At 36.7% G+C, this 12,942-nt stretch overlaps 1 protein-coding gene and 1 long non-coding RNA gene across 2 annotated transcripts in view; both read left to right on the top strand.

Annotated features, from left to right (window-relative positions):
* The window catches only part of LOC118144265 (uncharacterized), a 437,346-nt gene extending 427,374 nt beyond the window's left edge, over nt 1-9,972 (top strand). Inside the window, exon 4 of the long non-coding RNA XR_013521932.1 lies at nt 9,872-9,972. This is a non-coding gene — a long non-coding RNA (uncharacterized LOC118144265). The remainder of the gene's footprint in view (nt 1-9,871) is intronic.
* Nucleotides 9,850-12,942, top strand: part of TSPAN8 (tetraspanin 8) — a 30,412-nt gene continuing 27,319 nt past the window's right edge. The window contains exon 1 of the mRNA XM_002752785.7: nt 9,850-10,040. Within this exon, the coding sequence (XP_002752831.1) occupies nt 9,981-10,040 (60 nt within the window). The 5' untranslated portion in view covers nt 9,850-9,980. The remainder of the gene's footprint in view (nt 10,041-12,942) is intronic.

Here is a 12,942-nt window from a genome sequence, read left to right as displayed (position 1 = left end):
ATCACATCGTAATAATTATGCTCAATTTCCCCATCCTGAAAGTTCTCTGAAATGTTAGATTTGGCCCCTGGTCACTGGCTTTCCCTTTATTTATTTAGGCTTTGCTTCCACCCGACCAACATAGAGCTTCTGTCGTGCTGTTTTCCATTTTATATGACCCCTAGCAGACCTAAAACACCACCCCAGCCTAAATGCTGAGACCTGGTCAGTTATCTATCTCTTTAGCTTTAGATGAAATCACTGTGCTTTCAAAAATTTAATTTTCTTGATAATTAATACATTTGCATACTTCAAAATCAAAAGGAAATAAAAACATATACAATGAGAAGTCTTGTCTCCACCTAGTCCCCATCTATTCCTTCACCTTAAATTTTCTTGTTTGTGTATTTTTTAATCCATCCCCCTCAAGCATTTACCCTTTGAGTTATAAATAATCTAATAGCATTCTTTCAGTTACTTTAAAATGTACTATTATTATTGATGATAGTTTCCCTGTAGTGCTATCAAATAATAGGTCTTATTCATTCTTTCTGGTTTTTATTTATCCATTAACCATCACTACCTCTCCCTGCAAACCCCCAATCCCCTTCCCAGCCTCTGGTAACCATTGTAACTATGTGTATATTTTTCTAAGTTGCCTGAGACTCTGGAGTGTTGCATAATATAGCTATTAAAATTCTCATTATAGGTTTTCCTTGATTTCTCATGTAATACTTTTAATGTTTGATTGGGTTTATTAATTCAATTGATACATAATGTTCCTTACTACTATCTATTATGTAGAGTACAATTCCTAGTTACTATAGGTTTTGAGAGAGATTCATCTGAGAGCCTATAGTAAATTATTATCCAAGAAACCTTTTATTTCTATTTTTCTATTGTATATTGCAGTTAACTTAGTTGTGATCTGCATTCATGTTTCCTACAGGCTTTGATATAATTAATGAAGAGTTTAATTCTACATGAACAATATTGTAATATTAATTGTCCATATGGTAAGAAACTCTTCAATTTACTTTATACGGGAACAAATTTTCACATCCCTCTGAAATTCCCAGTGGACGGTCGAACTGTATAAACTCATGGTATCCTAGTTTCCATTTATCAAGTGCTTTCCTTTACAACAAAACTTGAAATAATTGTCTAAAATAAATAATTTCACTTTCATACCTCTCATTCCTTCTTCAGTCTTTTCCATTTGTGCTCTGTCTCCAATGTGTAACTAAGGATGGTTTCCTCTCAAAGACAGCAGCAATCCCATGCTCCCTTTGGCAGTGGGGATTGGGAGTTCTCATCTTACTAGACTTCTCAGCAGCACTTGGAAGCTGCCCCACTCTTTCTGAGACACTTTCTTTTTCTGATTTCCTGGACACTACCCTGCTGGTTTTCCTCTTAACTGCTTTTCAGTGATACGTATTTATTCCCCCTTTCTTCAAATTTAAATATTGGTATGCTCCAGGGATAGGGTCAGGGTTCTGGTGTTATCTATCCATGCCTTCTCCTTAGTTAATTTTATCTAGTACTTAGCTTCTAAATAACTTCTCTGTGGTAATGTGAAAGTGAACTAGATATGGCCTGAGAAGAAATCCATACATCTGTATTTGAATCCTTGTGGACGAACTGCAACCTACTTAACAGGTAGACAAGATTGAAAACCTAATTTAGGAGTATATGCCTTTAACAATAACTGAGTCTTGGCCAATGTTATCTCCCAGCACGCAGTGGTGATTACAGTTTGCCAGTCATTCTGCTAGGAAGTAGGAATGTAATGGAATACAAACAGGGACTCTCTATTGTTATTTAAAAATGAATTAGTATATTTAGATAACTTGTTATTCAGTTATTCATTCAAGATATATTTATTAAGAACTGACTATATTCCAAGCCTTGGGGATATGGGAGTGAACAACACGAAAGGTGCCCAGTTTGTGGACATCCAGAAATGAAGCAGGAAAGAAAACAACAGAAAAACAGATATGAAATACAATGGGGAGGATGAACTATGTAGCTCTTCAGATGAAGAGGATTCGGTGGAGAAGGCAGAGGAAATGGGAAGCCCCTGAGTTAGGAATACACTTGGCAAGTCCAAGGAGCAGCAAGGAGTCTACTCTGGCTGCAGCAGCATGAGTAAGGGAGAGAGCGGGCAAAATGAGGTTGGTGAGGCAGCTAAGGGCCCATTTTATGTGGCTTTTGATTTTATTCTAATTGTGATGGGAATCCATTAGAGGGTTGAAAGCTAGGGAGTGACATAATCTTTTACTGAACAGAGAATTGCTTTATGAACTATTTCCTTCTCAGAGAGCTCCTTAGGGGATTGGCTGAGAATACAGTGATTCTTGAGAAACTTGAAATTTCTGGCTGATACTTCTTATACATCAGGCTCTGTGCTGGTAGCAAGAAATTCTGGAATGTGTTCCCAGATTTGCACATTCCTTCTTGAGGGTTCTTGGCTAGGCCAGTCTTTCTGGCTTAACACTACTTCTTCACACTCATGTATTCAAGAAAGCATGAAGAGTGAGGAGGAAAGAGAGCAGAGCACTTACAGGAATTCCCTGGCTCTCTGAAGCACCAAGTAGAAATATGATACAAATAAATTAGCATGCAGAAAGATTTTGGGTCCTTTCCATAATTAAGAAAACCCTCCAGACCAATAAGGTCTCCTTTGGAATAGTTTCTGAAGGTTGAATGATTCCTGTACATAAAATTAGAGAACAATGTGACTCTGTGTAAAGCAAAACAATCTCTGGCCTTTGTTTGACCCAAGGGCACTTGAATGACCCTCAAGGGCGGCCAAACAAAAAAAAAAAGAAAAAAAAATCTGACTTTCTCACATATTTGGCCTACATAGGTGAGGCCATTTCTGAATCAACCAGGGTATTAATAAGTAAACAATTAATAGGAAAGCAAAGGAAGTATGCTTTAATGCCTGATTCTAAATGGAGAAGGAAACCAAAAGAACATTCTAGGAGGTGGTGTATTCCATCCTTGAATTCTGGAAAGACTGCATTTGGATATTGTATTTTTAAAGACGCGCACTTTTATCTGATATGATTAAAATTGGGATGGTCCATTCACCTGGGACAACAGTGAGGAAAATGGAGTCAGGCCATTACTATCTCTTTTTGGGAACAATGGTTCAGGCATTCAGCTATAGGTTTCCTGGGCTACCCCTTTCTTTTGTTTTCTTCTCACATTAAGGGCAAATCAGGTCTTTCAAGTACTCAAGAAAAACCTAAACTATCTCTCTCTGTGGTTACAAAGAAATTTCTTAAAACAGAAATCGAGTTATTTTCTACCCGAGCTTATTTGGGATACATTTTGTTGCTTCTTACAAAGGTGTGAAATGGAGGTTTGGGATTTCCTCATAAATGACATTTTACAATGACTTCCTGTTATTTTATTTTTCCCTGGGAACCCGAATAGCCATGCAACATATTCCCATTGTGTGAGGTTGAATAAATCTTTGTAATTTGGAATTAGTCACTTGGGAGATCCTAATTAGCATTTTGAGCAAAACGTCTATGTTTATTTCTGACCAGTCATGGGATAAGGCTGTGTTAAATTCATTGTAACATTTTGTTGGCTCTTGCGGTTTGAGAAGCTGGTGTCCCATACAAGAGTTTAATATTGCCAGCCTATTCTATTTGTTTTCTTTTTTTTCTTCTGCATTGGTGGCCTCCACTCATTTTTGTACCTCTTAATCACTGTTAACGTAGAACCTAATCATGTTCAATAGTTAATGTGTACCTTGTGAACTTAGCAAACAAAGGACTGATTCAGAGAGAACTCAGAGAAAATCGGGTTGACATTTAAACTTTAAACTCAAAGTGCAAACAACCAGGCAAATAATTCGGCACAAAAATGGGCTGTTCAATGATCCTGACCCGGTAATTACAAAGCCCTGCTTTGTATTCTTTATTTTCTTGTTGAGTATTGTAGCCTGTGCATTGGCACAAGTCCTCATTTAGAGAGAAGAAAAATAAGATCAACCTCTGGCAAGTCAACTAGTAAAATCTATAAGAATGGACCAAGTGATCAATCTTGTATAAGTGAAGAATTTTACAAGTATCTAAACTGCAATTAAAATGTGACCTTGGAAGCAGGACTGAATTGTATTTAGAGTCTGGTAAATGAAAACCTAGTCAATTATCATGGCCCCTTATCTGGAGATAGATGTTACCACAGAGGGAGCAGGGGCTGAATGGAGTACAGAGAAGGCAACCTCAAGGAGAAAGTATTTGGTGGTGATAACAGCAATGTTAGGGAGAGGATGCTAAGACCACTGAACACTTCTGGAAGGTTTGGCTGTTGGATCTCTGGGATGGTTCTAGACTTGGTCAGCATATCAAATCTTGGCAACACCGTTTCCTTTACCAAATGTATCCCCCAAGACACCATCTGTGTATGCTCTGGCTTCTATGCTGCTTTTTTTTTTTTTTATTCTAGGCAGAGAGTTTTCTGATCAGCTACTGTCTTATGCTGGATGGATAGTTTGATGAGTGCATTTCTCATGATAAACTAGGAGATTGACATTCTGGCTTCTGTAAGAGCATTTATTTATTTATTTGTTTGTTTGTTTGTTTATTTATTTATTTATTGAGAGGGAGTTTTGCTCTTGTTACCCAGGCTGGAGGCACGATCTCGGCTCACTGCAACCTCCGCCTCCTGGGTTCAGACAATTCTCCTGCCTCGGCCCCCTGAGTAGCTGGGATTACAGGCACGCGCCACTGTGCCCAGCTAATTTTTTTGTATTTTTAGTAGAGACAGGGTTTCACCATGTTGACCAGGATGGTCTCGATTTCTTGACCTCGTGATCCACCCGCCTCGGCCTCCCAATGTAAGAGCATTTAAAGTGAATCTTTCCCAAGGACATCACCCCTGGAAAGGCTGGCAAAGTGGAACTTCAGGGCTACCAAGCCAAGGATCTGACCCTGGTTCCCACCCAGCAGCTGGCTTCTTTCTCTACTTGCTGAATGAGTAAAAGGAGTTTAACTGTCATAGTGAGGCCTAATAAGAATTCACAGCATCTCTAATCTGCCATGATTATAAATTGCATTTTTAATCACGGCACCATTTTGTCTCAATTTTCTTTATACATACATATTTGGGTGATCTAAAGTCTGTTTCTTTCATACACATTTCCATATTTTTCCTTATGTGTCCTATATGATAAATTTATATCCAGATGCAAGTCATTCATATTTTAAAATAAAAATATCTATAAAAGAGGAAGAATATTGAATACTGGGCATCCATTCTGTAAACATGGTATTGCTACTTCACAATGACAATTCTAACCCCTACTTTAGTTCTGAGCTGGAATTAATACTCTTAAGTAGAGATAGTTGCTTTAAAATGTCCTGCAAAGAGAGGAGAGGCAAGCTTCCCATCCCGGATGCTTCTTATCTGGTGCATTCCCAGTGAGGATAAAAAAGGGTTTTTATGAGCCAGGCTCCATAAGCACACAGGGTAGGAAACAGAGCATTGGGATCACATGAAAGCAGAAGAAGAATGTTGGTCTCAGGAAGGCTGGAATGGGACTAGAGCACAAGAGCCAAGGCTCTGCTCCTATAAAAGAGATCATAAAACCCCTAAGTGAGAACTCCAACTTTCCAAAAATAAGAAACAGGGTTTTTCAAAATGAAACATGCTAAAAGCGCCAGAATCTTCTCTTCACTCAAATTGTTCAGAGTGTATGATCTCATGTCTTTACATATCCAGCCCTCAGTACAGTCATAAGGAAGATAAATCTGAATATTATGGTTTTTTTTGCTGCTATTAGCCTTTGAGAACATGAATTGATTATTAATAATGTCACGGAGAATGAATAGTATAGAAGGACAGTGATAATGGGAGAATATAAAATACAAGAGAAAAAATAATCTTTTCTCTACAACCCATGAACTGTTTTTTTACTGTCTACTCCATGGACAAATTCATTGGGTAACAGGATGTTGGAAATAAAAATGCAAAGAAGTTATCTTTTTACCATGGTGTAAGGTCCAGGAGGGCAGGAATTTTTTTTTATTGCATTTTAGGTTTTGGGGTACATGTGCAGAACATGCAGTTAGAATGGCGATCATTAAAAAATCTGGAGACAACAGATGCTGGAGAGGATGTGGAGAAAAAGGAACACTTGTACACTGTTGGTGGGAGTGTAAATTAGTTCAACCATTGTGGAAGGCAGTGTGGCGATTCCTCAAGGGCAGGAGTTTTTATCTTGTCTCATAAACTGCTGTGTCTCCAGCACTTAGTATTGTGCCTGGAATATGATAGAGATTCAATACATCCATTGAATAAATTTTTGAATATTATATCATGGAAGAAAAGATGACATCAAGATGAAAATATGAACTCTCTATCTATGCTTGATTTCTGGTTCAAGTCCCAAATGTAGGCCTGGTTTGCTTGATGACTTAGAGAAAATTTCATATTTTCTGTAGGGTATTTGACAGTTCTACTTATGTACTTTCCTCCACCTTGGGCATAAAGAATCTCTCTCTTTCTCTCTCTGTCTCTCTCTCTCTCTTCCCTACCAGGGTTCCCATACTGCTGTTAAAATCTAGTTCACTGATAACTGCCTCATGGAGACTTTTCATGATTAATCAGATTGGAATTATTATTCTGCCTTACTCTGTGCTTTTGTTGCAGGTAATAATTGGCATGATGGCAACATTATAAAAACTTTATCTAAATTGACTTAGACTTTCCTCCTGTTCTTTCCCTTGTCATTTCTTCTTCTTATATCGCACTCTCCATTTCTTTCCTTACTGGACTCTTCCACAGGGTTCAAGATTCATTACTGACAATCTCCAACCCCTGCAACCTCCCACCACTGTTAACATATCTGTTATATGAAAATTTCTCAATATCTAAGGCAGTAAATGACGTATTCTCATTCTACAGAACTCAAGAGGTAGTTGACACCAGTAGACAGAATACTGATCTGATAATCCTGTGATCTTGTTTCTCGAAGGAGATCTGTCACTAGCCAGTTTTGTAAACTTGGTCTACTCAATCTGCCTGTGCTGCTCTTTTCTCAGGTGTAAGATTGAGAGTTTGTCTAGAACAGGGCTTCTGTAAGTATGTATGTACATTCTGTAACACTGGTCCTGAATATTTCATTCAAAAATATGTTCTGAGATTATATTCATTTCAGAATTGCTATATATCACCTCCGTGAATATTGGAGTTAAAGGCTCTGACAAGCCCTGAAATTAATAAACTGTTTTTCTTTACCTAATAATTATTATTTTTTTAAGGCAGAGGTAGCATATTGGTAGTTCCTTAGAGAACCTTATGAGGAAATCATTAGTTGAGTTTTCTGGGAAGCTTCGCTGCCATTGCAAATCTCTGTAGCTCCAATGCCAGCTACTGTAGGTAGAGGTGAATAAGGTAAGATTTCTGCTTTTCAGGCATATAGGATCAAATGTGGGAGAGAGACAAATAACTGTGACATAGTGGCAATTGTAGATTAAAGGTCTGTTCAAATAATAATGGACTTGAAGACTGAAAAGCTAGTAAATCTGCCCAGAGTCGGGGCAGAAGATGAGGAAGGGAAGGCTCCACAGGGGTGTCACAATAGAGAAGGAGGGAAAGGACGTTCCAGGCGGAAGGAGCAAGGCATGAAATCTGAAGATGTGTTCTAAACCTGGGAAATAATTCTGCAATTATGGAACCTAGAAGTGGAGGCTGCCTAGGAAGAAAGGGGAGGGTGAAAGTTCTGGGAAGTGGATGGAGGACTTGTTTGCCATGTGCTGTAAGTGCTACTTTAAGGAATCTGAAATTTATCCTATAGGTAAAAGGAAAATATCCTTAGATTTGTTTTTCATCAGAGGAATTGCATAGTCAATAAGCGTTTCTCAAAAAGAGTTTTAAAGTGCTAAGGCAGACAGGAGTTGGGAGAGACTGTCAGGGAAATTAACTATGCTTTATTGACATAGTTCAAGTAAGAAATGATAAAGGGCTGGATAATGACAGTGAAAAAGGATGAGACGGAAGAAATAGTTTTGACAGAAATTTAGGAGCTATACAGACCATTAAGAGTGATTGGATAGAAAGAAAGAAGAATACAAAATACAAATTCGGCTTGGGAGAGTGTTAGGTGATTATAACATTAATAGGAATAGGAATTTCCAGAAGTGAACTGTTTCATACAGGTTTTGAATTGGACTGGGGGTTCTATTACACAGAGTCATTCTCCTGTAAACACACACCCATTGATTTTTGTGTTACGGAGTTCAAGAGTGATTTAGTTAAAGACTATACAGGATTCCTTTTAAGGACGTTCAGCATCCACCAAAAGATCTATTTCAAACTAAAATTTGGTGGTATTCAATACATTCTTTTCAACAAAGCAGCATTTAAATCTGTAATTTTTAAAAACATTTTAGCCTCTAAATGATAATCATTTCTGGGACTATAAATTTATTTTGGTTTTCATTCAATGTGAAATTCTTTCTTCTTTCAGCCATAGATTATTCTTTATACAATCATATCTCAATAGAATTTTGTGAAACTATTTCCATGTTCTAGTAGGAAACAAAATAGAATACAAACAATTTTAGTGTTGATTTATATATTAAGTCATTGTTTTTGGAATTAATCCTAAATCTGGCCTTTGTCTTTAACAGTAAATATTATTGTTGATAATGCATTAAAATATATTGTATTTGTACTCAGAGAGTGGGATTCTTTCAAAAGCATTGTATGCCAGTGAAAATTAGAAATAATATTTTTCCTTTGTAAGGAGTTCATGCTTCCTTATTGTGTGAAACTTAGCAAAGATTTTAAGGAATAATTTTCTCAACCATTTAAAGTAGAGGGTTTTTTTATTTAGGGGGAGAAGAACTCCGTTTGAGAGGCAGGATGTGGAAACTAACACGACCCAGGCTGTTTACACAAAGCAGTCCACACCTCCCTGATTATGTCGGATAATTTTTCCTTTACCTGAGACAGCTGCCTTCTATTAGCCCTAGAAACAAATAGTAAAATCTATGGTCACTGATCCATGACCACCTTCCCATGTTGAATTTTTTTTGTCCAAGAGAACCTGGAATCCAGAAACTGAGTTGATGGAGAGGAGCTGTTGCTGGACATAATATCAGAGGAAAGAAAGTACAGCGTCCACCTTAAAAACAAACCAAGCTATCGAAACGACCACGCGTTATAAAATGAACATCAGACAATGCCAGTTTATGATTTATTTCCTTTTACATCATAAAGAAATAAAGATAAAAAGGAAATGGTCTTATCATGATAGTTGAGGCTGCCTCTCCCTCTACAATTTCTGAAACCGTGGTGCATTTAAGGCAGCTCTGAAATTGTTTTGAAATAAATTTAGATGTTTTGGAGGGCAGATACATGTAATGGTTGTTTTACTATTCTGGTTACTATTCTGGAAAAATGGTTGCTATGTCTAAACCTTGATATTTTGCAGATTCCTAAATACATGTTACTGCATTTGGAATAAATGTTGTAGTATTGAGAAAATGCAATGCAAAAATGAGTAGAGATACGATGTCCACTTAACTCAGAACAAAACAGCCTTATTTCTCCACAGTCGAAATAGAGGGCAGGGAAGTCAGGCAGTGGTTTCTGAAAGCCAGCAACCTACTAGCACTGTGCCATTCTCTCGCCTGATCCAGTGCCACTTCCTTCACTTGATATCTGTTTACTTTAGAGGAGGCAGTTTTTGAGAAAGGATCATAAATATCCTGGCCCAGTGCCCCAGGAGCCATGACAAGCAAAGGAACATACTCGCCTGGAGATAGCCTTTGCAGTATTTAAATGTGTGGGTTAATTTTTTATCCACTTTAATAACTGTTTTATTCCTCCTTCTACTTCTTTGCTTTCTCTTTCTGCTCTGAAGCTGTGGGCACAGAAATCTCTGCAGGCAAGTTGCTCCAGAGCATATTGCAGGACAAACCTGTAACGAATAGTTAAATTCACGGCATCTGGAGTCCTAATCCTTTTCCGACATGGCAGGTGTGAGTGGCTGTATAAAATATTCTATGTTTATCTTCAACTTCGTGTTCTGGGTAAGTGTTTTCCTTTTAATTATCAATTTTATGCAAGAAAGAGGATCTTGATATAAATATTGTAAACAAGAACAAACTGTACACTAGAGAAATAAGAGAAGGGGAAAATGTATTTTCCATGTACTTGTTTGGATTTGTTTGTTCTTTCTTTGGTTATTTCAGTAATTGAAAATGAGCCAATGACTTAAAAAAGTGCACTTCAGAATCTGTGAGGATAAACATTTCATAAATGTTTTGATATTGCAGCAAAAACAATCACAAAGGGAAAAAATACCCCTTAATTAAAGTACAATTATCCTTAGTTGTGTATCAAGCAGGCCTCCCTAACTTAAGGACTCTAGTAAAAACATGGTCTGATTCCATCCGGAGCCCGACTGATGGGAGGGATCCCTTCATCTCTGGGTTTGAACAGGTGAATTGCAAGGTGTGGGACAATAAAGATCATTTTCAGAGCCTCAAAGAAAAAACAAATGGGTCATGAAAAACTTGAAGAGGAAATGATAAAATTCCTAAATCATAAGAAGATCAAACCAAGACAGTGGATATATATGAATATATTGGCATTTTAAAGTTAGTATTTTGATGTGTCAACACCTCACCTTTTAATTGACAGGGCTTATATTTTACCAATTTGTTATGTTTCTCTTGAAAGTCCATTGACATAGACGTAACCAACACATTAATAAGTGGCATCTATCAATGGAAAATGGAAAAACAAGGTGTAAAAAGAGCAGGTTGGGATGTTGGAAAATTGGCCTTATCATTTTTAGCATAGATGGTACAATTAAAGATTGTTTAAACATCAGTCAGTGGAAATAGCCTAGAGTATTTAAGTGAAAAATATATTTTGTAATATTGAATTAAAAGCTAGCTTATCCACTCCAAGGATGAAAGAACTTTGGTTTTGTTTTTGTACCTGGTTGTCTCTAGTAAACAGATATCTCATATCTGTGTGTTGCTTTATTTCTGTTATATTAAAATAATGATGAACTTAATTAAACTTAACTACATGAATATAGCTTTGTTGTATAGATTGACTTTTCATTCAATAATCAGTAGTGCTAATGAGTACAGATAGATATATTGGTGAATTTTAAATAAGCAAGTAAATATTTTAAAAAGTAAAATAAAGGTTTGTACTTTGTACTTTCCTTTTAATGGGCTGCTTTTGCAAATATTAAATGTAGCTCATGCTACATATATGCCAGTTTTTTAGTTATTTCTGATACATTTCTTCCCTTGAGATATTTAAATTGATTAAACATTGGGAGTAGGATATATAAAAAAAGAAAGGCCTGTATTCTTTGGTTTGGTTTTGTTTCTAGCTTTTTTTTTTCTTATGAAGAACTTAATATTCACAAAAGAAGACAGAATAGGTAATCAACTCCCTTGGGCAGCCCCAGTGGCCACAGAAAGATGGCCAGACTTTCTCCATTTATACTCTATTCACTTCCCCACCCCATATTATTTTGAAGCACATCTCAGACATATAATTTTGTCTGTAAGTATTTTAGTATATATCTCTGAAAGGTAATAAATTTTTATAAAATGTAATCACAGCCAGGCGCAATAGCTCATGCCTGTAATCCCAGCACTTTGAAAGGCCGAGGAGGGTGGATCATGAGGTCAAGAGTTTGAGACCAGCCTGGCCAACATGGTGAAACCCTGCCTCTACTGAAAATACAAAAAATTAGCTGGGCATGGTGGCACACGCCTGTAGTCCCAGCTACTCAGGAGGTTGAGCCAGGAGAATTTCTTGAACCCAGCAGTCATAGGTTGCAGTAAACCAAAATTGCGCCACTGTACTGCAGCCTGGGTGACACAGCAAGACTCCATCTCAAAACGAAATAAAGAAACAAACAAAATGTAACCACAATGTCATTATTACACTTTAAAAACTTAGTAAGAATTTTTAAATTAATTGTCAAATATTATCTAGGGTTCAAATTTCCAGTTACTTCATAAATGTTCCTTTTAGAATCAGGATCTAAATAAGGTCCACAATTTGTGATTGGTTAATGTATGTTTCATGTCAATTTTAATCTGTTGATTCTCCCTCAATCAACATCTCTTTTTCTTCCTACTGAAATGTTATGCACTGGTGTGTGTTTGTTTTATCACATTGCCCACATTCTGGATATTGCTATTTGCATACTTGTGGTGCAGCCAGATAAAATGGTTCTTTTTTTAGGCATACAGCAATCAAAAGTGATTTTTTATTCTTTCATCAGGAGGCACTGGATGTCTGATTGTGTCCCTGTTTTGTGATGTTCATAGCCATTGGTGGTCAAGTGCCAAAATCCATCATTAGTTCATTAAGAGGTTCAAAATGATGATATTCTAGTTTCATCAACTTTTCTTTATTTATTAGCTGGAACACTTTCTGTAAGGAGAAATTTCTCATGTGCTGTTTCATTTCCTGGGTATCCCCTTTTTAATTTTTTTAAAGTGGCATAAAATACTTCTTTCTTACTCTTTCCTTAGCATATTGCAAGTGATGAGTTAAGTTACTAGTGTTTTCCAACAGTGATAAACTAATATTTCTTTAAGTATCCTTATAAAATGATAGATTAACTCCATTACAATGTTTACCCTTATTAATGTGCAATTTGTTCCATCTCTGGCCAGCGGGAGCTTCTTCAAGATGACTCAGGTTCTTTTGAAATGATCATAACTTGATTACCTTTATAGTATTTGGTTTGACATGTTCCAGATCACTTGCCTATTTTCTGTCCAGACCTGGAATGAGCTATTTCTCCAAGAAGTTCTGATATTTTCTTTAAAGAACTGTAGTCGTTGTTTTCCTTATATAATTCAGAATATATATGGCACATTTAAGCAAACTAAAATATTAATATGCTAATAAATTCATGGCTCCCACTTTATTAAAGATGTCTCAAAG

This window comes from Callithrix jacchus, chromosome 9 (genome assembly GCF_049354715.1).
Source record: "Callithrix jacchus isolate 240 chromosome 9, calJac240_pri, whole genome shotgun sequence".
NCBI lineage: Eukaryota > Metazoa > Chordata > Mammalia > Primates > Cebidae > Callithrix > Callithrix jacchus.
This window is presented reverse-complemented; position numbering and strand designations above follow the sequence as displayed.